Source organism: Zonotrichia albicollis, chromosome 10, assembly GCF_047830755.1.
Source record: "Zonotrichia albicollis isolate bZonAlb1 chromosome 10, bZonAlb1.hap1, whole genome shotgun sequence".
NCBI lineage: Eukaryota > Metazoa > Chordata > Aves > Passeriformes > Passerellidae > Zonotrichia > Zonotrichia albicollis.
In genome coordinates, this window is record NC_133828.1 from 26,209,857 (window position 1) to 26,232,643 (window position 22,787).

The 22,787-nt window shown below is 39.0% G+C and overlaps 1 protein-coding gene across 3 annotated transcripts in view; it reads right to left on the reverse strand.

The window, feature by feature from the left end:
- Positions 1-7,219: 7,219 nt before the first annotated feature.
- The window catches only part of RAPGEF4 (Rap guanine nucleotide exchange factor 4), a 141,819-nt gene continuing 126,251 nt past the window's right edge, over positions 7,220-22,787 (reverse strand). For all 3 annotated transcript variants that reach the window (XM_005484068.4, XM_005484069.4, XM_014265054.3), the window contains 5 exons: positions 20,970-21,020; positions 20,277-20,364; positions 19,880-19,944; positions 11,586-11,640; positions 7,220-10,065 (listed from right to left, as the gene is read on the reverse strand). In XM_005484068.4, the coding sequence (XP_005484125.2) occupies positions 9,938-10,065; positions 11,586-11,640; positions 19,880-19,944; positions 20,277-20,364; positions 20,970-21,020 (387 nt within the window). In that variant the 3' untranslated portion in view covers positions 7,220-9,937. The remainder of the gene's footprint in view (positions 10,066-11,585; positions 11,641-19,879; positions 19,945-20,276; positions 20,365-20,969; positions 21,021-22,787) is intronic.

Here is a 22,787-nt window from a genome sequence, read left to right on the forward strand (position 1 = left end):
TGACCCCCTTTTGCCTGCCAGAAAGGTTCAATATTGGCAGGACAAGCAGTGAGGGAGGTCAGCATGCTTTGGCTTCCCCTGGATACTGCAGTTGCAGACACTTCTTGTCTGATCTGAGTGCGCTTGTGCATTCTTATGAACTGATATGTAATGAGCCTGGAGAAACCTCCAGTCAAAGGTGCCACATTTTACAGGAACACGCAAATATCAAACACAAATCACATGAACTAAGCTCTGGAGGAGGAGAGGTACCACATACTTAGTCTTTTAAATGCTGTAACTGAAGTGTTTGTCCTTCCTGCCAGAGGAAATTGCCAATTAGTCAAATGATTAAAAAATGAATGTTAAATTCATTTTGAATCTTTGAATGTTAAATCACCTGTTTCATAGGCATTTTCCTTGAGCACATGCATTCAGAGGTCTCTTGCCTACTGTGCTTTGTCTGGGCATTTTTTCCATGGCTGTGTTATCTGTAGAGCAGGGATTTACCATATCTGAATTTAAGCCCTGGTTGCTGGGCCTAAATAAACTATTCAGGTAGCACATGAGAAATGAGGGGGTGGTTAATATTTCCTACTTCAAGAGTAGGAGTGCAGAGTCTGCACCAGGCAATGTGTTAACAAGCCACTTGTTTAAATCCCGTAATTGCACCTGCTCTAGTAGAGGACAGGTAAGAGAAAGCAAAGTCTGCACAAGGACTGTCCAACCCCAGTGGTGAAGCTGAAACTATTACAAAAAGGTTTCGAGCATGCATTTTGGGCTTGTACTCTTTCTCCCCTCTGGCTCGTGAGACTGGATATTTTCAAGTTGTTTTTCCATCATCAGGAAAATTAAATTAAAAATAGCTAGAAAAGATCAGAAACCAGTGTAATGGCAATTTCTTAAGTGTATTGGCTTACTGTATAGAACAGTGAGCCAACACATTGGTGCTATGTTTTCCCTCCTTTCTGAGGCAGCAAACTCAAGCAGAGAAACTCAAAAGTTACCTCTGGAGAGCTCAATCCTAATCTCAGGCTTCTTCAATTGATATGGGACAGGCAGAAAAAGAAAATATTTAAAAGCTAACAAAAGTTATTGTAAAGCCACAAAAATTGGCAAAGGATAAAGGCAGTTCTAGCAACTTTTAGAATTTAAAAGATTCAAATGAATTGTCTCTTTACATCTCTGTGTAAAGAGATCTGGTTGTGTAATAACGTCTTACCACATTTCAACATGGAAAATACAGTGTCATGCATATGTCCAGGTGATTTAAATCATCCTGCCTGCCAAAAGCACAAGGCACAGCCCTGCCCTGCCTGTTGAGCCCTGTTCCTGCTGCTGTGCTGCCCACCTCACCTTCTGCCAGCATGGTGTTTGCATGGCTGCACAGGGAGTTGAGCTGTGCAGGAGAAGCTACTGCAGAGAAAACAAATCAGTTTTCACTCAGAGCAGAATGCAGGTCATCAGGCAATTGCACAAAGACTTGTGCCAGCACAAAGGCAGGAAAGGAGCAAGGGCTGATAAATGCAGCTGAGAGGGGATGGAGCCTGAAGTGCTTATTTAGCAGTGTAGTGGTTCATGCCAGTTTAAACTGTACGTAAAACTCTAGACAGATAATTTGGAGGTGGACACCTGCTCTGTATTTTTCAATTCTCCTTCAAGACTGGCCCAGAGTTCATCTCAGGCTTAACACAGAAGTTTCTTTGAAGAACGACTGCTTCTTTGGTTGCTATGGCTTGCTTCCATTTCTAGCTTAAAAAATTGGCTGGAAAACATGGTGGAAGGCATGCCTGGGATATACTGGGAAGGTTGTACACCCTGCTGTAGAACATGTAGCACTAGTGTGTGCTAGTGTTAATCTAGCTAGTTTGAGCAATGTTAGCTCTAACTACATGGTGTCACTAGGTTTATGCCATTTATTCCATCAGGTTTGTGATGGATCTGGTAGAGCTGAAAGCTGGCTCACCTGAAAGCTGTCTCTACATTATTTTTGCTTGCTTTCCAGACTGAAATACGTGCAGGTATGTCTACACATGCTGCAATCACACACCTCTGCAGTTACACCCCAAAACATAACTAGCAGGATTGGTTTCATGACTAAAAGACAACTTGCACGCCAAAAGACAACTTGCATGACAACTGCAAGCCAAAATAAGCTACCTTTTTACTTTCTGGGTGATAGCAAGTGGAAAATCTAAGGAATTGTCTTTGCAAGTGGCCCAGAGGCAGTCTTGCCATTCATGAGGTGGTGGGTGTACACCCACAGACACCAGCCTGACGCTACATGCAGTCCCCGTGCTCGCACAGCCGAGACCGTGATTCCTGTTTGCTTCAGCAGCCCAGTCTTTGGTGTCCTGTGGGAAATGGCTTCTTCTTGTCCTTCACAGGAAATTAAGAAAGAGCTTGTACCAACCATCATCCATCTATGAGACCCATCTTAGTTGTTGCTTTCTTACCTTTTGAGGGTTTTTTTCTTAATTTTTAAATAAAGGTTTTATGAAAGTGCCTCTATGATATATTTAACATGAAATTTAAATATACTATTAAATATCAATTAATTGTAAAAGTACTAAGCACACAGTTATTTAACATAGATGAGAATTATTAAATAGAGACATGTGGCAGAATATGTATTTGAATATGTGAATATGTGCAATGGGTGTGGATCAAGTACCTGCCTTGTGCACAATGGTTTTCAGATCTGGCGTGTTACAGCTTGTACACTGCCTTTTGATCAGGCATGTGTTCAGTGTAAAAAGAATATGTAACTTCTTCGAAAATGTAAATATAATTAGTAATGAGATAGCCATGAGATGGCAAAATATTAACAAGAAATCCAATTCTCGATTGTTTTAAAGAAGTGATTTTCTTATCTTTTTCTGGCACCACAATTTTTAGCTGATCATTATACTCAGCAGTAATCCACTCACTAGTATTCTGCTCATGACAGACATACTTTTAATTGTGTATATATATATATATATATATATATATATATATATATAGAGCTCATACTCCTTCTTATATTAAATTTTCTGGTCCAATGGACTTAATTTGTTGTTCTAATTTAGGGGATTTTTTCTCTAGAATGTAATACAGTTTAACATGTTTTCTTTATTTTAGAGCTGTACTGAATTTATTGAAGCTGTGCCCATTTGTGTTTTCTAATCCACATCACTCCAAGCTCCACTGAAGCAACAATCCCTTCATTTCTCTCTAAATTTTTTTCCCAATAGATTGCCCAGTTACAGAGAGTTTGGGGAGAGGCAGGCACGATTCCACCACCTCTGGGGACCACCAAGGGAAAATAACAACACAGAACTTTCCACTAATGATTTAAAGCATACTATCATATTTTCCTTATTAAAACCAGTTATTACCAAATTATTTATGTCATTTACCTTTCTTCTAAAGTAAATTCAGGTACTGGAATAATGAAAATTTTGGCCACCATTGGCAGAGAATTGGTTTGAATTACAAAGAAAATATTAACTCCTTTTAATGATGTGCTGTAGTGTACAGTAGCTTACATTTTTTTGCTACTTACATAATCCACTGGACATTAATTAGAAACAAATCTGTCTATTGGAGATCTCATATTTTTTCTCTTTGTATTTAGAGATTAAATAAGACTAGGAAATGTTCATAATATTAGACTGCCTCAGAAAAGCCATTACTATAGATAAATATGTTTAGCTGTATCATCTCATTCCCATTTCCTGTGATTCCAAATAAAGGTAATCAACTCCCCCAAAACACAAACACACTATTAACAGTTTCTGGTTATGACAGGAAGGAAACAAAAATCCCTGTAAGCCTGTAACTAGTTTCTGGCAACAGTGCTGACTGATCAGGAGCACCACAAAGGAGTTACATGCCAGACAAGAGGAACAGGAGAAACACTAGGGCAGGAATTACAAATGGAAGGAAATGTTGTATTTCAAACAGACACTAGACAGCAACCTGCCAGTACTGCAGCCCTCAAGGGTCAGTCCTACAGAGAATGAGGACATCTAAAGAAAACCCAAGGCAAAACTGTCTCTCTGTTATCTGAGAACATCCACAATGCTGCCGACAGTAGTCCTGTGCAGAAATAATGTACACCTGTGAAAAAACACAAAGAGTCGGCAAATACAGATAGCAGGTTCACTTGCTGGCTCGGACAGCATCTGAAGAAAGAACTATTTAAAAACACAAGAGGTGGTGTTATAATGAGGAAACCATGGAGAGCAGAAAGCTTATGATTATTGACAGAAGTTGATTAAGAAATGGATTATTGTCTGTTAGGATGTTGGAATATCTACTGCTACCATTATCCTACGTATCTTTATGTAAATTTCCTTTAATTGAGGTATTCATTTACAATCATTATTTTCATTGGTAATGTGCTTTATTTGCATTTGAAAGCAAAAAGAGGAAAAAAATTAAACACAACTGGCTGACCCCTACCATGTGAGAAAGGGTTTGCTTTTTGTCACTCTGACCCAAATGGATTAGGGCCAGGAAATAAAGGTCAAGCTCTTACCAGTACCCCCATGTGTCACATTTTTATTACATGGAGTTTCCAAGAAAAATATTCCAATTTGCGTCAGTAATTATTCGTTCTTTATGCATTATCATGTCACTTTCTGAGTTTATTTTGAATTCAGAAATTACCTTTGAGTGCCAGGCCTATTAAAAAGCAACCCTTTGTGAAATACCCTTCAGCAGTTAGATGTGATAGATTTTGTAGCTGTACATGCTCTTTTTTCCCTTTTAAGAATTTCCCCTTCTACAGCAGTCCCCCCATCACTCGAGTCATAAACCACCAAGACCATGGTTGGATTATGCTCCTTTGTGGATGCGCAAGTAAGAAGATGTCTGAGGGCTGTAATTGCTAAGCAGTGCACAGGGCAGGTGGGGCTGGAGCCACTCTCTGTGCTGTTGGACAGCACGAGGTACAAGCATGCAGTGCTGTACCCTGCGTGCTCCTCTAACACTGACCACAGTGAGAAGCGTGACGTCAGGTTTTAGCCACCAGCCACATCAGAGAGCTCTCTGTCCTGTGGGAATCAGTCTGGGGCAGTGCTGCGCCTTTCTAAGAGAGGAGGCAGAAAGGTGAGGGTCCCCTCCAGCCCAGGGCTGCCCAGCCCCACCACACTGCAGTGGGGAGACATCTGGGGGTGCCAGGGGATCCATGGGCACAGCTACAGCTCTGGATGCAGGGCTCCAAAGATAAGCTGCTAAAGAAGTTTCTGGTTTCGCAATTTTAATGATAACTTTTTAATCTGGTCATTATTTTCTTTGATTGCTAATACCTTGACCTCTGGTGACAGCTGCTGCTTATGCCTGCTAAACTTTAATGCAGGCTACAGTAAGGAACATTATGATTATTTGAAAAGGCAGAGTGTAATGCATTTCAGATTAACAGTGAAAGAAAAGCTATTGAAGTTAGAGGTTCACTTTGCCATATCACTCTATGCTGCTTTCCTTATTATCAGTACAAAAAATGAAATGAGAATAGCACATCTTTTAATTTCCTTCTACTATTACCTCTTGATTTGCATTCAGAGCTCCCAGAAGAAATACTGCTGAATTCAGAAGTAGTCTATTTAAGCTGCATGGTGTTTAAAAATTGCTGGAAGAGGTTAAGGTGCTCTATATTATGCAGTTGACCTTACTAAGAAGCTGTGTTAACAATTTAGATTTATAATTTTGTTAATTTTTTTCCCAAGCAAAATTCATTATCTCTTTTTGTACCCCTGAAGGTTAAATCTTTTGATTTCACTCTAACTTATTTTGTAAGATTTTAAAATTATATTTAAACTTCTTGTACTTAAAAGGTTGCTTTGCCAGTGTCTCTGAAAAGAAGCATTTTGTTTCTGTCTCTCTTTGTACCTGTATCTTGTACACGATGTGCCCTCACAATATTTTACCTAGGAAGAAAGAACCCAAACCCTCCATCTGCAGAGTCCTGCAAATACATTTGAATTCTTTTATCTGTCACTATTATATCTTTGCGGCCGACTGGGTGTGAACAAGATGTCCATAGAAAATATTTTTAATTTTGCCTTTACCAAACAGTTGCAGCCTCCTGGTGTACAGGATTTAAGCTTCCCTGGATTTAACCTTTCTTCCCTGCTTTTGTCAGCACTGGGCCTGGTCATTGAGAAAAAGAAATCCTAACAAAATAACAATAGTGAAATGTGCCAGGGTAGGGAGAGCTGTACCCTGTGATTCTTTAGGCTCTGCAGCCCTAAACAGAGCTTGTGTTTTCTACTGCTACATGAGCAAAAAATGGCCAATGGTGGAGCCCTGTAATGCAGAACATTTTCAAAAATGCCCAAGGTGTCACCACCCTGGCTCAGTGGTCCCCAGCAGTGGATATTTATTATGGACACTGCCTCCTGGTCATATCTCATCTGAAAACTCATGCTACAGTTATGACTCTGCCAGTAAATAAAACAGAACCCGGAGCTCTGGGCCCTGAGGCCAAGCAGCAGGGACCAGCCATATCAGCACTGCATGGCCTGTGACCCTCAGGCATACTCATCCTGATTAGGATTTAGAACAGATTTATGTTTGTTCAGCCTGCAGTGCTGCAGTGAGGAGGGGGCTGTGCTGTAGTGTCTGTGCTGTTTATGCGAGTGGGTGTGATGGAGGTGCAGAGCACCTTGGGTCCCACTGGAGGACTGCGGGGGCGAGACAAAGGCAGGACAGACAGCTCTGTGGTTTCCCCTAGACATGGCCTGGCTGCATGATCCCCCATAAGTAATGGCTGGACCCTCTCCTGCAGAGGTAGCTGGCATGGGCCAAAACCAGACCAAGTGGTGCACCTAAACCAGGATGGCCATGAGCAGAGCAGGGCTGGGGATTGCCCAGCGCCCTGCAGCCAGGCCTGCAGACCCACAGGAGAGTCAGCAGCAAGGCAGTGCCCTCAGTGAGGCAGGAACAAGCTGTGACTCGCAACTGCGAGCACAGGGTGAAGTCAGGATGGATGTTTTGACATTTCAGTGTTTCTTGGGCTCCTATTCATTCTCCACTCTAGTGCAACAGTCGCTTAGACTTCCTACAGCTAGAGCAATATATTGGCAGCTGCCTTCCTGTTGTAAAGTCAACACAGGGAGCAAGGGAAGGCCGGGACAGGTCCTAGAGCCAGAAGGTGGTTTTATTCATCTAATCTCTAGGTATTTAGACAGTGATTAGAACCATAGCAACTATCTGAGCCACTTGAATTAGTTAGATACAGAGATAGCAACACTTGTTATTTATACAGCACCCTTTATTGGAAAATTAAAAAATGTCAGATACCTGTTTCATTGAGTAGGTAAACTGCATTCATTTGTTGACATGGAGGTGCCATGAAACCTCTCTTTGTATCACTGGGATACAACTACACGATAGAGACTATTGGCAACAAATAAGTAAAACAGTTAGAAGTTCTAAGGAAAAAAAGAAAAATAAACCAAGGGGATAAAAACATACTAAACAGATGAAGAATTAGTCTATACGCAGAGCCAAGCCAAAACTTGGCAGCTTTATAAACCAGCTAACATAGAAATAAATGAAAGTCCAAACAATAGGAACAAACCTGGAACAAATAAAATCATGAACTCAGAAATGTTAACAATTGATTGCAAAGATAAAAATGCCTGCTGAATTCATTGTGTCCCTGTAGTTTATTCTACTGCATACTTTGCTTCTGGGAAGATTCTGCATTCTGAAAAAGCCATATGAAGTATATTCATCAAACAGCAGTAATGGAAATAAGTATTTCTCACTTGAAATGACAAGACACAAATTTGTCTCTGTATTATTAGCTGGTTTTCCTCTGAATCATCTTGAACTTCTAGTCAGACAGCAAAGTTAAAATAAATTATTTCATCATGCTGCAGAATATTTCTTAACTGTGTAATTCTTTCCTTTGCAGAATGCAGGTACCAAGCAGATTGTGGTACTCTGTCAGCATTTCCTCAGTGACTCTCAACTTTTTCAGAATTTATGTTTTGACTAAAAGAATGTAATTATTTTTATAGATTAAAAAATCTGTATGTGTATACTGATTCCACACAGTCCTGCTCAATGCCAAAAATAATATGCGCTGCATCCAAAACAAAATGTAGACTATATCAATGACGTCATCTCTGAAGCTTAATTATGAGATAATAGTTGCAACTTCTAATTTCAGGCTTAATAATTTTTATGACATCCAGCTTCACAGCACAGAACCAGTGTGAATGCAATAGGAAAGACTTTTACCATTAGAACATCGTCATTCCCTTGGCATGCACTTGGCTGCCATCTGGGCTTGCCCAGCAGCAGTACAGCCATCCCCAGGAGCATTCAGGAGGGGAAAGGGCACATGCCAGACCCCCCTCCCCTCATGGCTGCAGGCCCTGAGAGACCTCCCCATGGGCATCGAACCCAGAGGTCTCTCAAGTGCCCTGTTAGCCAAGGTCTAGAGTTTGCCAACCTGAGGTAAAATCCTGCCCGAGATAAGATAACGTGTAGTGCTTACATTAGTGACTGAGAAGGACAAATTAGTTAGATAGCTAAAATTTAGAATATATCCCTTCTTTATTTAAACCCTTCCAATTTAAATGTTTTCTCCTGAGAAACAAATGAGCCAACGAGGCGGCGGTGTTGCGTCACTGCCTGACCGTCATCCCCGTGGCAGGGATGGATCTGACTGGCTTTAATCTCATCGTCCATCTCAGCGCACGAAGGCCAGCTGTGGGTTTGAGGCCCAGCAAATGACAAGCCAAGTTTGATATATCAGCCAATTAGCAGCATTGGTATTTATGCAGGAATGAAGCTGAAAGTGCAAATAAGGCCAGTGACTAAACCTTTCCAGCAATTACATTTAATAAGGTACTGCATGTTATTTACAGAAAAGATAGATCACACAACTTCTACATGTAAATGCACAGAGTGTGAAGACAAAAGCTGTACTCTCATTACATGCTAAACAAAATAAATAAACCAGAATTATTTTGGCACAATAACTATTACATAAATAAATATTCTAGAACATAATGAATTGACATTTATTTACAGTCTATTGAAAGTGCAAACAATTGGCTGAAAATTAAGATATTTGTAAATGTGTAAGATCAGAAGATGTGTTAACCAGCCATGATTAATTCTAGCTGAAGTTTAAGGTTTTAATATTTAAGGAAAATATTCTCTTGAAATCCATTTGTGCATATTGTGCTCTTTTTGAACCAGTCCTTTGCTACCTTTAATGCTATTGATTTTGATGACCTTACTTTTAAACTGAATTTTGTAAAAACCTGATTGGTAATTTAAAAAGAAGGAAGTAAAATGTAAACACTGATTAAGCTATTTATCATTCAAATATTTTCAGTCCTGTCAGTTTTCTGGCCACACTGCTTGTAGTAGTAGACAGTATGATTAAGACTAGGAATTTTTCTTAGTATTTGTTGTATTTAAAATGGAAATATTTGTAAGTCTTCTCTGAATGGAACTGTACCTTGGACCGCTCTTGAACCTACATTATTTCATCAGATCCTTATATCCACCTTCTGTTGAGGTCAAGAGCAGCTGAGCAAGCTAAACTGACGATCAGTTTTGGTCCTGACCTGAAGTATAAATCATAAAATACAGGTTCTTAATTAGGGAGAAGAACCCACTACCTACCTTAGAACTGTTGTAAGTTTTTGTGCATTTCCCACTAACTATTCTATCTTTCGCCTTTATTTAAAATCTGTATGAGATATCACTTACTACACCTTAAGATGAATTAACAGTTCACAACATGGCCACCCATACACCTACAGTGCATAAATTCTTCCTCAGCCAAAGTTCTCCAGCAGGCTGGTACATTGTGCGTTGCCTAAGACCTTATGGTATGTTTTTGCTTATTTTTGTAGTGGCAGTGCAGTAGCAGAGAAAGTGAAGTTCTTAACAAGTGACCTTGAGAGGATAAAAGATCGTTTCTCATCATTGCTTCAAATGTTTATGCTCGGCGCGGTTCCAGTCGGTGAGACATCTGTGATAAAGTTCTCTGGTTGTCAATCACATTTAATTGCCGCACGTAGCTCCGAACATCCTGATGGTTTTTATTAGTTAGGGCTGCCTCAGGATCTGGTGAAAGAGAAATGATGTAGGATTGATACACGTAAATGGACAAATGCCTGAACAAAATGCACAACTCCTTACCAGCTGTCACAGGAAAGACTAGATCCTGGCGAGTTAAAAAGGAAATATTTAGAAATTGCTCTCTTGGAAACCTTTTCTCCGTATCTGATGGTCTTTCTGGTTACTACCCCCACAAATTAACTTTTCTTTTGGACATCCTTGGCTACATTTACTAAAATTGATGGCCCTTGGTTACAATTTGACATATCACCTTATCAGTCATTAGCTATACATTATACAGCTAACAAGTACAATTTAAAGCTGCTCATTTGCTTTTGAACCAGGAACTTTCACAGATTCAAAATTTTGTAATTGATTTTAGCCTCTTTTCATGTAATATTCTCATTTTAGATATTTGTATCAATGTAGTGCTTAGTGGCTGCCCCATTCAAGCCTCAGAATTCACTACCTGTATGCATTTCTTAACCACATTATACCTACTCCAGCAGCAGTTATGGAATACTACTTAGTTAAATTCTAAGTATCTTCAGCCCCATAGGAACAGCTTACAGTGTAATGTGTGTTAGGTAATTTAAATTCAACTAAAAATTATACTGAGACATCTACGTTACATTACACATACACACACAAAACCCAAGGAATTTAGATCCAGTAGATCTATATACTGACATTTTGTTATATCATGTAAAATGAACATCTGCTTCCATTTCTAAGTATGTGCAGGTCTCACTTGTGCTTAATACATCAAAATTAAAGACACAAAGTCAGAAAAACCCAGATTTTAGATGAAAAAAAAATCTTTCTTAATTTCTACTGTTCTACATTAATTTGTACAGATCTTCTACAGTTAAGCTTTGACTCATATGGAAAGAAACTATTTTTATAAAAATATAGTTTTATATTACTTATTCTGTTGTTCGAGAAGGAGGAAGGGTACTGTGAGTCAAAATGGATGAAGTGCTGAGGAAATGCCCATGTGACTGAGACTGACAGTGGAGCTCGATGGGATGAGACCCACAGAGAAGCCTGTTAGACCATACAGCTCTGTCATCTTAAATGGCCTCAAGGAAGTTCTGGTAATTATACTGACAAACAGGTTTTAAATTCACCGCCTTATGCAGTTATGTCATTTACAAAGGTCATGTCTCCAGACTGGTTTCATATTAAAACAGCATTTATCCAAGCAACTATTTGTGTGCTGGTGCCTGCTAGACTTATTTCAACCACTTCTGAATCCCGTGTCTAATTTCAACTGGTTCTAATATGACAGATGGGTAGAGACCTCGCAGATATTTAGCTCTTTCACATGCATGGAAAAGAGATAGAGGAGAAGGGGTTTATTAGAGCTTCCTGAAGGATATTTCACCCTGTGAAACATCACAGGATCCAAACATGGAAGAATCACTGGAAAGCAGGCTCTTCAGTTCTGGTACACACAGAATTAGTTGTAATTACTGTAGCTACTGATGATAATGCTGACAGTACAGATGTTGTAACACACTTACTGAAAGATTGGCTTCGGCAGAATTTCACTGTCCTGACAGTGTTGGCAATCATGCGCTGGAAGGAAAAGATGGGATGTAATCAGAGAACAAGCACCGTATTTCATCAGCATTCAAACGAAGCACCTCTGTGCCTGAGTGTGAAGACACATGCCAATAAAAGCAGTCATATGAATGAAAATATAATTTTAATGCTGCTACTTTAATGTATAGGGTGTGATTTGCATTTACACAGGCTTTAAATAAGCATGAGTATAATTTACATGCGCTCAGAGAACTCTTCCCCTTGCTTGAATGCTGTAAAAGGCCCTAAGTAAGAATGAAAATCAGCCCCTTCAATGTGCATTTCTTTGATAACATCTTACCATATTAAAAAGTAAAAGGAATACCATGGAGTATATACACGTTCATTTAAAGACTATCAGCTCCTAACAGCAAGGCCATTTCTAGAATATATTCAGCAATTAAAGAGCTTTCACCTTTTATACAAACTTGAGTTTAAAATGCATTCTCCTGGAAGCTGACAGTGTAAATAAGCACATGAGGGTGATTCCACTGGCAGAATGCTCGTTTCACAGGTGAGAAGGCCACTGTCAGTACTGTGGCCTGCAGCCACATAAACAGCAGTTTCATAAACAGAGCTGTTACACAGTGTTACTTTGCACAAGTATATCTCACTCAGCCTGAAAAGTGGATTCACTTTTGGTGGACCCTTCTACTGACAGTTCACCAAAAAAAAAAGCAGAAGTCACTTCAGTCCTTCTTGGCTGTGCTTACTCTTCAGCAAAAAATCCCCCATCATTTCATTCAATTCAGTTTCAATCAATACACTTGCTGTGATAAACCAGATGTTATTTTACAATAGATTTTAAGAAAATAAATTAAGGTTATTCATACAGCAAAACATTAGTTCTGGACTGTAGAAATTTAACTGGTTTCTGTGATTAGCACCACAGAAGTAATATACCCACCAGTATGGGGCAGAATTAGTTGTTCTATATAATGTCAAATAAACTGAAATTTCAGTAGTTAGTGAAATAGTTTGATTCAATCCCTGTAATAAGGACATTGGTTTCAGTTTCTTTTGTTTAAAAAAAATAGAGGGAGGAAATGCTACTCCCTATCAGACTCTAATGTCTGTGTTCCAACACAGCGACATCTTCTAACACAGCCACTCTCACCAGGCTGCTTCAGACATTATGGAAAATTTGTGTGAGATTAACAAGCTAGTTAGCCATAAGATCTCACAAAATGGAATTATATATCTCTTACTAGTGAACAAGAAAGCCTGGGGCATATGCTCCTCTAAATTCATTATAATCTTAAATGAAATCACAATTATAATCTTAAATGAAAATGTTACAAATTAACTAAGCTTGTGAAATCTCTCATTCCAGAATGGGAAGCACCAATGTAAGACATTCCTTACACACACAGTGGATAATCTCACACAGTTTAATGTACCATCAAGCATACAAAAATGTGTTGGTTGGTCGGCGTAAGAAACGCTACTGATATACGATGTCCTAAATGTTTGTGGATTACACCTTGTATTAGTAAATGAAACTGATCTAAAATATGTTATTTCTAAAACACACGTTCCCAAAAGATCTAGGGAATCCAGATCTGGATCTGCTATGTTGCTCCTAAAGTTACATGTATCTACATGTATAATTCAAGTAAGTGTAAATTTTATCCTAATGTAATTTTCATACCTCTTCAAGCCACTATTACTATGCAGATTCTCTAGGGCACTTACCTTGCAAACATCCTCACAGGTGCTTAGCATTAAGCATGTGAATAAACTCCACTGACTTCAATGGAACCTCTTAAATAGTCAGGGTAACTGGGCTGGGACAGAACATACTGCACGCAACAGTGTCGGTTTTTCAGTCTAACCCAATCAAATGTAAGTCAAAACAACACAAGCATATGAAAATGACTGTTTCCCACTTCTGCGGCTTCATATTTGGCTCTGTTATGTGATGCTGCTATTTTGGTTTATACCAGTGCAAAAAATACTCATCTACAATAACTGTTTCAAGGAGAGATCATAAAGCCGAACTGCATCAGCCAACACAATGAAGTTTCAAGACTGTCTACCTTCAAAGGAAGCTTTGCTAAGAACATTTCATTTTCAGGAAGATAGCTAGTTTTCCTTGATGTGCTTTCTAGATGGATTGTTAATACACACCCTAATTTTTCATACCCGTAAGTATTTAGGTTGTGAAGCCTCATCTCATAATAATCTTTGGAGTTATTATTATTTAGCTTCATATGTGAAAACTTAGATTTATCCAAAAAAGTGTTCTTTGGGATAATTTTACTCTTTTTTCTCTTGTGGGGAGTTTGTTCTCAAAAAAAGCAGAACATCCAGAATAAATACTGTAATGCAGTACTGTACTGAAAGAAAAAATATGGGTATGTAGTGAAGGTTTTTTAAAAAGTTTTTGCTATTTTCAAATGTGCCGTTATGTGGGCTCTTCTAGGCAAGGAAAAATGGAAGTGGCAATGGATTTGTCTGACTTCTACTTAAAGGCTGAACTGCCTGGCTTCCTTCAGCTGGCTGAAAGACTTCATTTTAAAGGGTTCCTTTGCCTTTTCCTGAGGATGATGTGACTCTATCTGTGCATTCAGAATTATCCTGGCAATGACGAAATACAAACCAATGAGGAACTGAGTGTTAAGGCTGAATAAATGTGGCCCAAAGACAGCATCACAAGTCAATGGGGAGATTCTGAAGCATTATGCATCTTTGAAGAGCTCTTTTCACACTACTTTTTTTCCAAGTGTTGTTCTACTGTCTCATAATGTCTAAGCTCCTAACAGTTCCTTTTTGTAAGGTACAAAGTGAATAGAAAAACAGGTAATGAAACAAAGTGAAATTTCCATTCCCAAATCTCGTAGATAAGTTAGATTGTCTTCTATTGATGCAAGAAAACTAGAAACATGGACAGAAAAAATGTTCAGATGGAAGTTTAATTGCCTGCTCCTTACAGTTTTTCTTCAAATAGAGGATTACCTCTAGTCAATGCCTGCAAAGATTAACCTCTGTTTACTCACAGTGCTGAGCAAGACCACTATCAAAAAGCTATACAAACCTAAATTTGGATCTTTCTGAAATAGAACCAACTGCATAATATAATAAATAATGGCTACTACAGCATGCTGTGTATACACAACAATACCCTTTCAAGTTTTACAGTTTGGAATTGTGGCAGCAGGCCAGAACATTATCTTCTAATCCATTCCAAACCAAAGTTGCTAAATATTATAAATATTCATATATGCTATTGAAAACTACTAAGGGCTTTAGTCACACACTTTTTGCATAATCTTTATGTTACAAAAATTAAAGAATGTTTGCCCCCATTTTTTGCATATGGATAAGAGTGTGAATTCCCTTTTGTTCATCTCCACAAAACCTGAAAACAAATATGCACAAATTCTCTAATCCTCTTTTCTCACCTGAAGGGTGAAGAGGCTCGACAAAAAGAAGTATCAGTGGTTGGGACCATGGCACTATCTTGTGCTGCCATGGCAGGTCAGCACTTCCAGAGCTTTTTCCTGACTTCTGCTCCCTCTACAGGTGTTATTACTGAGATAATGCTGGGTAATGTCATATGGACAAGGTGCCACAGAAAGTAATCTTTGTTCAGGCTCTCTGATGATTTCAGAAATGGCACTGATAAAGTTCCCAATTAATTGAATCTTCCCTTTGTCTATGAATACAAAATTCTGTACTGGCAGTCAGAGTGCAATTCAGTAAGTGGTCAAAAGTATGAAATATTGCCTGTTCCTACAGAGAGTCATGCTCAGTACTTTCCTCACTTTCCTCTCTCTTCCTTCCGTGCCAAGACCTAATTCCAGGAAAGCAGTTATAAATTTTTTCTAAATATTTAGTCATAAAAGCAGTGTTACTTAAATGGTGTATATTGCCATGTACCTTCCAAACTAAAACTACAGTATTTAAAAAGCTTTAAAAGGTTTGCTCCTCTGTAATAAATATGTCTTCAGTTATTACATAGATGAGTCTTCTGAAGGCTCGTTTACAACTAACGTGTACTATCAAATCACCAGGGGAGAAGAGATGTAGGTGGTTTGGTATCTTGTCATATATGCCAAACTAGAATGTACATCTGAGCAGCACCATGGTGGAAACAGCTTCTTGCAGTGAGATAAGTAAAAGACATTCAAGACTTCTCTTAAACCATGTCTTGTTTGTTATTGAAGACAAAGCCTTACACTACAATGACCAGTAATTTAGTAATTTTGCCTACTTATTGAAAAATACATAAATAATATTTTCCAGACTGGATTTTAAGGTTTCATGCAATGTCATGAGTAAAGAGCACAAACACAGTGCAAATACAAAGACTAAGAGCATACCTATTTCTGACATGTTCAGTACTGTTTACCCACAACTTGCACAAACCAAATGGGTCTGTTTACAAACTTCCCTCTTTACCCATAGCTGTGACTTTGCCACATGTGGTTACTCTCTTCCCTGGCTAGGTGTCCCTGTCCTCCCACTCCTCACAGCCTCCTCCAGATAAGGCATCTGTGGGGATCAGAAGATGGGGAAGGGAAAGAAAGAGCAGGCAGTCACAAAGGCAGCAGCAGGTGATGTCCCCTTACTACTGCCAATACCACAGTTCTGTCACTCCACCACTGAAAAGATCAATATATAGGAAAGAGTAGCAGGAAAAAATTGACTCAGTCTTTTTCTTTGTTAGCTTGAGTTGCTAAAAAAGACTAGGCTAATGTGGCTCAACACCATCTGTCTGTTTTTCCCTTCTTCCTTAGATAATTTTGTTCAATTTGAAAAAAGAACCCAGAGTTTTCAAACACAAGAAAGCTCCTACCAATTTTCTGTGAAAACAGATGGCTGTGGACAAGAGAAAGATTGTGTAAGTGCCCTCCTGTCTCCTTCAGGAAAAAGGCTGTAGTGCAAGTTCCTATGTTATGACAAAAGCCTATTCACACAGAATTCCCCAGCCATGAAGAAACAACACATGCCCCAGCCACGAGGAGAGATCTGAGCAGAGCTCAAGCAGCCATGAAACACAAATATTTAGGAAACCAGGCCTTGCTGTTTCTGGCGCTCAGGGAGCTCCTGGCTCAGACACTGCCTGACAGCTTCTGCATGTTTTAGGATGCATCATTTAATATAAATAATAACAGAAACATTGCAAAACAGGGAAGATTTAAAGGAAGCTGTTTCAGTTGAAGAGATGCCACTAGATCAAACTTCTACTTTTGGCTGCCAGTTACAGGAATAAAGTTGTCAGCAGCACATCAGCTGTCGGGATCAGGCTCTGTGGTGAGAATGCAGACGTGATGCCAGAGGCTGTTCTCAGTTTCATCACTGTGCTTACATGGGAGTCGGAGGGACCCACCTCCTCCAGTGGCAAGTGGCACCACCAGTGGCAACTACCCAGATATTTTTATTCGTAAACTTTAGCAAGCATAAAAGTAAACAATCTTCCAAAGAACCAAGATGTTTCAGAAACATCAGTAAGAGTGGCTCCCAACAGCACTCTAAGGAATCTCCATCTGCTTATGACAGAACATCATGCAGCGGAACAAACAGACAGCAACAACAAATGGCAAAACATGATTCCTATGAAAAAATCTGGTTCCTACCTTTCTCCTGAAAATGGCAGAGTAACATCACAAAAACTTGGCCTTATACTTATTTAAAAGAGAGGAGAATTTACCTGAGAGTTATCTGGCTGAGTGGTCTTGTCTTCACAGTTTAATATCTGGCAATTATGTGTGGATATGACAGTTTTAAGCTTAACGCAAGTAGGCGGCAGCGACTGAGGTTTAACAGTAGGCTTTTCTTCTTCGCTTGACCTGATGACACATGCAAAAAGCTAAAAACTGCCAGGTCCACAGTAGGATTTGAACGAATTGTGTGGGTGGAATTTGAATACAGGTTGCTCTGAACAGCTACGGGTTGAGAAAGGCAGTAAAAGCACCTAGAAGCATGCGGAAGAGCTAGAGAAGAACAATAAAGAGACGAAAGATATACTTGCAGTAAGGCCTGGAGAAAAAGCAGAGTGAGCTTTTAGGTGAAATACCAACCAAAGAAAGGCTTAGAATACTAAAAAAGGAGAATGTTTCCATCTCTGGTGAGTTGAGGAACATGAGACAGTACTGATTCCATAAAAAATATGCAACATCAAAAATGCATGAACTGATTCACATTCCTCTCCCAATGAAAACTAACAAAACTCAGATTACTGGTACTACATTCTTGCAGTATAAAACGTTATTTAAAACTTTTCAGTGCTACTAGTAAACTCTTTTTCTGGGGGTAACATTCTTTTGAAGATAAGACAATGTGCAGATTAAGGTAAAGAGAGCAGACCAGAAACTTAGATATAGATCAGTTTAAGCTGCTATAAAATTCACTCTTGGCTTTGGGAGTGCCAAAATGTGGTACAGAGTGGTGCAGAACTATTCTTAAATGACAAGCCTGTGTTGAACTTCTGTCTATGGGAAGTGCTTACAGGAGAGCTCCTCCCTCCTGTAGTGGCTTTCACACAAAATGAGGCATAAAGAGCTTGAAGCGCAGAGCTCTGAGGCCAGTGGATGTACTGGCTCTTCTGGCTCAGGAGGTGTAAACAGGCCAAGTGAGGTGGAGATGATGAAGCCAGCAACAGAACCATGGCCATAGCAATGCAGCTGCCATCCATTCTGGTTTGGAGGGGTTCCAACCAAGTCTGAGATCCCTTTTGTGTTCCCCAAAGTATTTACTATCTATACTGTTGTTTCTATACCTAATTAAAACAGGCAGTGCAGAAAAAAAGTCCTTTTCTGCAGGTAGCATGCTCAAGGCCTTTGGAAGGAGATGGCAACACAGTCTGCATATGCAATTACAGAATGCCATTATTGCAAAGTGAGGTCAGGCCCTCACTCAGGCATTAGCACTGCCATTTACTTACAAAATGTCTCATCTTAGTGAAGGGGTATTTTCAACCAAGGACAAAGGCTGTCCTGGAGCTACAGATTAAAATCTAAGAGAATTCATTCAGAGTGATGATCACTTTCCTGTGAAGTTTTTTAAAGAGCTTAAAGCACTCCTTTTTTCCCCTCTGCAGTTATCAGTGCTCAGAGGGTCAGACAAACGCCTGCACAGTGTAGTGGAAATAACTGGAGTTATGTAACTCCAGTGGAATGGAGTGGTTCTGATTACTGTACTACTAAGAACAAGCACATGTAGGTGCCAGAGGAAATATGCTCTAGCATGGCTGCTGAACGGCTGAGAGGAAACAGCCTCAAGTTGTGCCAGGGGAGGTTTAGATTGGATATGAGAAAAAACTTCCTTTTGAGGGTGGTCAGGCATTGGAATAGGCTGCCCAGGAAGGTGGTGGAATCACTATGCCTGGAAGTGTTCAAAGAGCATGTGGATGTGGTACTCAGGGACAAAGTTTACTGGGGAACCCAGTGGTGCTGGGCTAAGAGCTGGACTCAGGGATCTTGGAGATCTTTTCCAACCTTAGTGATCCTGTGATTCTACTATTGACTGCCAGAGCAGTCAGTCAGGTTTGGTTTTCCTATGCAGATGCCATAGCTGGGTTTGGCTATGCAGGTTCTCAGATACAGGTGTCATTAACCACACTAATGAGGAACATGATCTTAGCAACCAAGAAAATGTCTTCTCACTGCTGAGAAATTCAAGTTTCAGTTGAGACTTCTGCAATGTAAGGTTGCCTGCCTGCAGTTTTTGACAATGGTGTTTGAAATTATAACAGCTTAGTGCAGGACTTATATCAGATTTGAGCATGCTCTAGCCTTTTATCATTGATTTTCCTTTCCAGTAGGAAAGCAATCAAGCCACAGACATCTCCTTTCATTAGTGAAGGGAAAGAAGAAATATATGTTGTGCAAGTTCTTTGCAATGTTTTTTTCATTCTCCAAGGAGCAATGTAGAACTATCCCAGCCTGAGGCAGTTCAGGCCTGTTTGAAGGAACAGCATTAAAAATCACAGGTTGGTCCCACACTGTTAAAAAGTGTCTCTAACAGCTCTGCTTCCTGTCCCTGATGCTCCCTCTCCTAGGAAATATTTTGGCTGTGCATGCCTCAGTGGGCAGTTTATTCTCCACCTCTGTGAGGTTTTCCAGAAAACCAGAGGCCCCAGGCTCTGTGTACAATGCAGGCTATTTTTGCCAGGTCTTGGTCCCACCTTCATTCTCCCTAGCCCTGAAAGTCACTGTTGAGAAGTTCACTCTTGAAGAGGTGAATAGGGCAGTATTTTTAAGTTTCCTTTCAAATATGTCATACATACCATTTTCTCGAAGTTTACTAGATTGTCAGTGAATGTCTTGTTTCCCTCATGAGTAAACGTCATGTCTGTATAGAAATAAAAAACACATGAAAACCCATTTCTGAATCATGGCCACACAAAATAGCAGAATGTTTTATCTACCCTTACAAAAATTGTAGCAGCTGTAAAGTAAAAAATTTAGGTTTTAATGTGCAGCATTTCTTAGACTAATAAAGTTGAGGTAGGATATTCAGATGTACAAAAGCAGTTTGTCTTGTCTGTATCATGCTTTTCATAATGGAAAAAGATCATACCTCACACTGAGATTGATTTTTGCTTCTTCTTGCTGCTACTGTTATCCTTCAGATATTTGACAAATAGCTCTCAAGTTAATAATTCTGGTAACATCCAAGCTTACCTTTTATAAGCAGTGGCATGAAAGGAATTATCGGAGGGTCCAATTTAGCTACAGTCAGTCTATAGGCCCTATGGTTTCTTGATGGATCCTTACAAAAAAAGAGAAATCAAATAATTACTAATATGTATTATTACATATATCAAGACACTATATACATTAATTTAGATGTCATGGTATTTATTAAAAACATTATTTTTTTCCTGTGACTTTAAAAGAGCATCTGCAAATTCAGACACCTTTTATCATTCTCCCTGACTGGTTACACAATGAGAATGTAACCACTAAACACAAACATTTTTTCATGCCAAATACCTAGGTTAGATATGATTACAAAAACATTCTTCATAAAAGAAACCGCAGATCCATTTTTTCATATGTTGTAGCAGTAAAATGTATTGCCTGGAAAAATCCAGGTTTAAAAAGGAGCATTTCCCATATGTACTATTGGAAAACAAGTGATAAAGCTTTTCTGAGTTCCCAGATTAACTTTGAGTGGTACATAAGTTCTCTCAGAGTAGGTTCCTAAGAGTATAATTTATTAGTCATACATACTTGTTTTAGCAGCTCTAAAATGGGATCATAAACTTCTTAAAGTCAAACAAGGACATATAAAATGTTCTGAATCAAGGAATTCAAATCAGAAACTGAATTATCTCAGATTGTGCATAGAATAAGGGATCTATTGCTATTCACCATTAAGCTTTCAAACTCTGCATAGATCTTCTTGAACTTGCTTGGGAGTTTCTGTTAATAAAAACAAAAATAGCAAACCTTAATTAAATCAGATCAGTGCAGTAATTTTACTGTAAATGCTAGTTCCTTCTACAACGCCCTAAGTCAGGAAAGTGCTCTTTTTTTGCCAGATATTTCTAACAATGTGCTAATCTAAAATACAACATGTTTCCTAGCAACCAGATTAAAAATAGAGACGGGACCAGCCATGAAACCTGGATCCTGATTTAAACCCTGACTTGAATTTAGTCCTTTGGGATGTTTAGATTCAGATTTTTGTTTGGCTCACATTGCAATCACTGAATTCAGAATGTAATGGGAAATTCACGTGGATGCTTTCAGGACATCCCTGATTATAGCCTATCTGAAAATATAATTTACACCCAGCTTTCATAGGGGCTGATCAGTTTAATTATTCATACCTATGATGAACTGCCCTTGCTAACATTCATATTCAGGCCTGGGCATTTCCAGGAGGTTTTTTTTGCTCATGCTGATGCATTTATTAGTAAAATTTTTGACATGTTCAGCAGTAAAGGTCCTCCATCACTTTCTGGGGTACAAATTAATGAATATTTTTTCAGTCCACAATACCTACACAAATAAATAATGGTCACTTGATCATGCAATGATTGAGATGAGATGGGCTTTACTAAATACTTTCTTTCCCCCTCATGCATAGTATGTTACACAGATTAAATAACTTTACTCTAAAGACTATAAGATATGTTATAAATTGGTTTCAAAGATCACTGTAATTTTTTTATGTACCATCAGAACATGTCAGTTATTTTTAGTAAGAAATTTCTCTGTATTTGCTGAGTTTTTCAGACTACTATTAGCAGTGGATAACATTAAAAATTAATAGAGACTTTATAGTGCAGAAATTATTTTTTGCAATACTTTCTACATTTGAAGTGTGTACCCTGGCAAGCTATTTACACTGTGCCACAGCAAGGGCCTAATTTTTAATGATGTGTGTCAACAACTGTGTGCCTAGTTTGCATATGCATGCAGATTAGGTATTTGTGAAGTAAGTGGTATAATTGGACATTTGCACCTGCAAATATCTAATTTCTGCATGCAACTAATGTAAATGCATGAAATATAGAAAAAATCAGGTCTTGGTATGTTTGTCTTTAAGTATTTTCTATATATATCTGGCTAAAAATCAAATTGCAGAAATTCTCTTGTTAAAGCAACTGCTCTACAGGACCAGAGTGTGGTAACATTTCCATGATCTGAAGCTAATCCTCCACATGTAGAAATGATCTGTGCCCCCCCTACCAGCTCAGACTTAGTGTTGATTTCAGATTGCTGTATGTAGTATATACATTCAATTCCTTCTTCTCTAGTCCTGTACTGTCTCAGCTCTCCCAGCTCCTCTCAGTAGCCACCAATATTGGGTCATTATTTTCAGAACCAGAAAATCTTTGCCTGTAGCACTGATTTGATATGATAAATGTACTTTTGAAAACAGGACTGGTGTACCCTCAGACATGTTAGTCTGATCTCCTGTGTAAGAGCATATTTTTAAAGGTGTTCAAATTTTGCTTTCAGTTGCATCAATAACCACAGTCATGCTAATTATTTTAAATTTCTAATGAACAAAATGTATGCACACTTAAATCTGTAATGCTTTTGATATCCAGTATGTTCTCAGTGGTTACACTGTGCTGGACACTGCACCCTTTTATAACCTCATACAAAAGAGCAAAGCCACAGAAAAAGGTGGAAGCTCTGACAATGAAGACGAAACTGCCAGTAAGCCTGGAAATG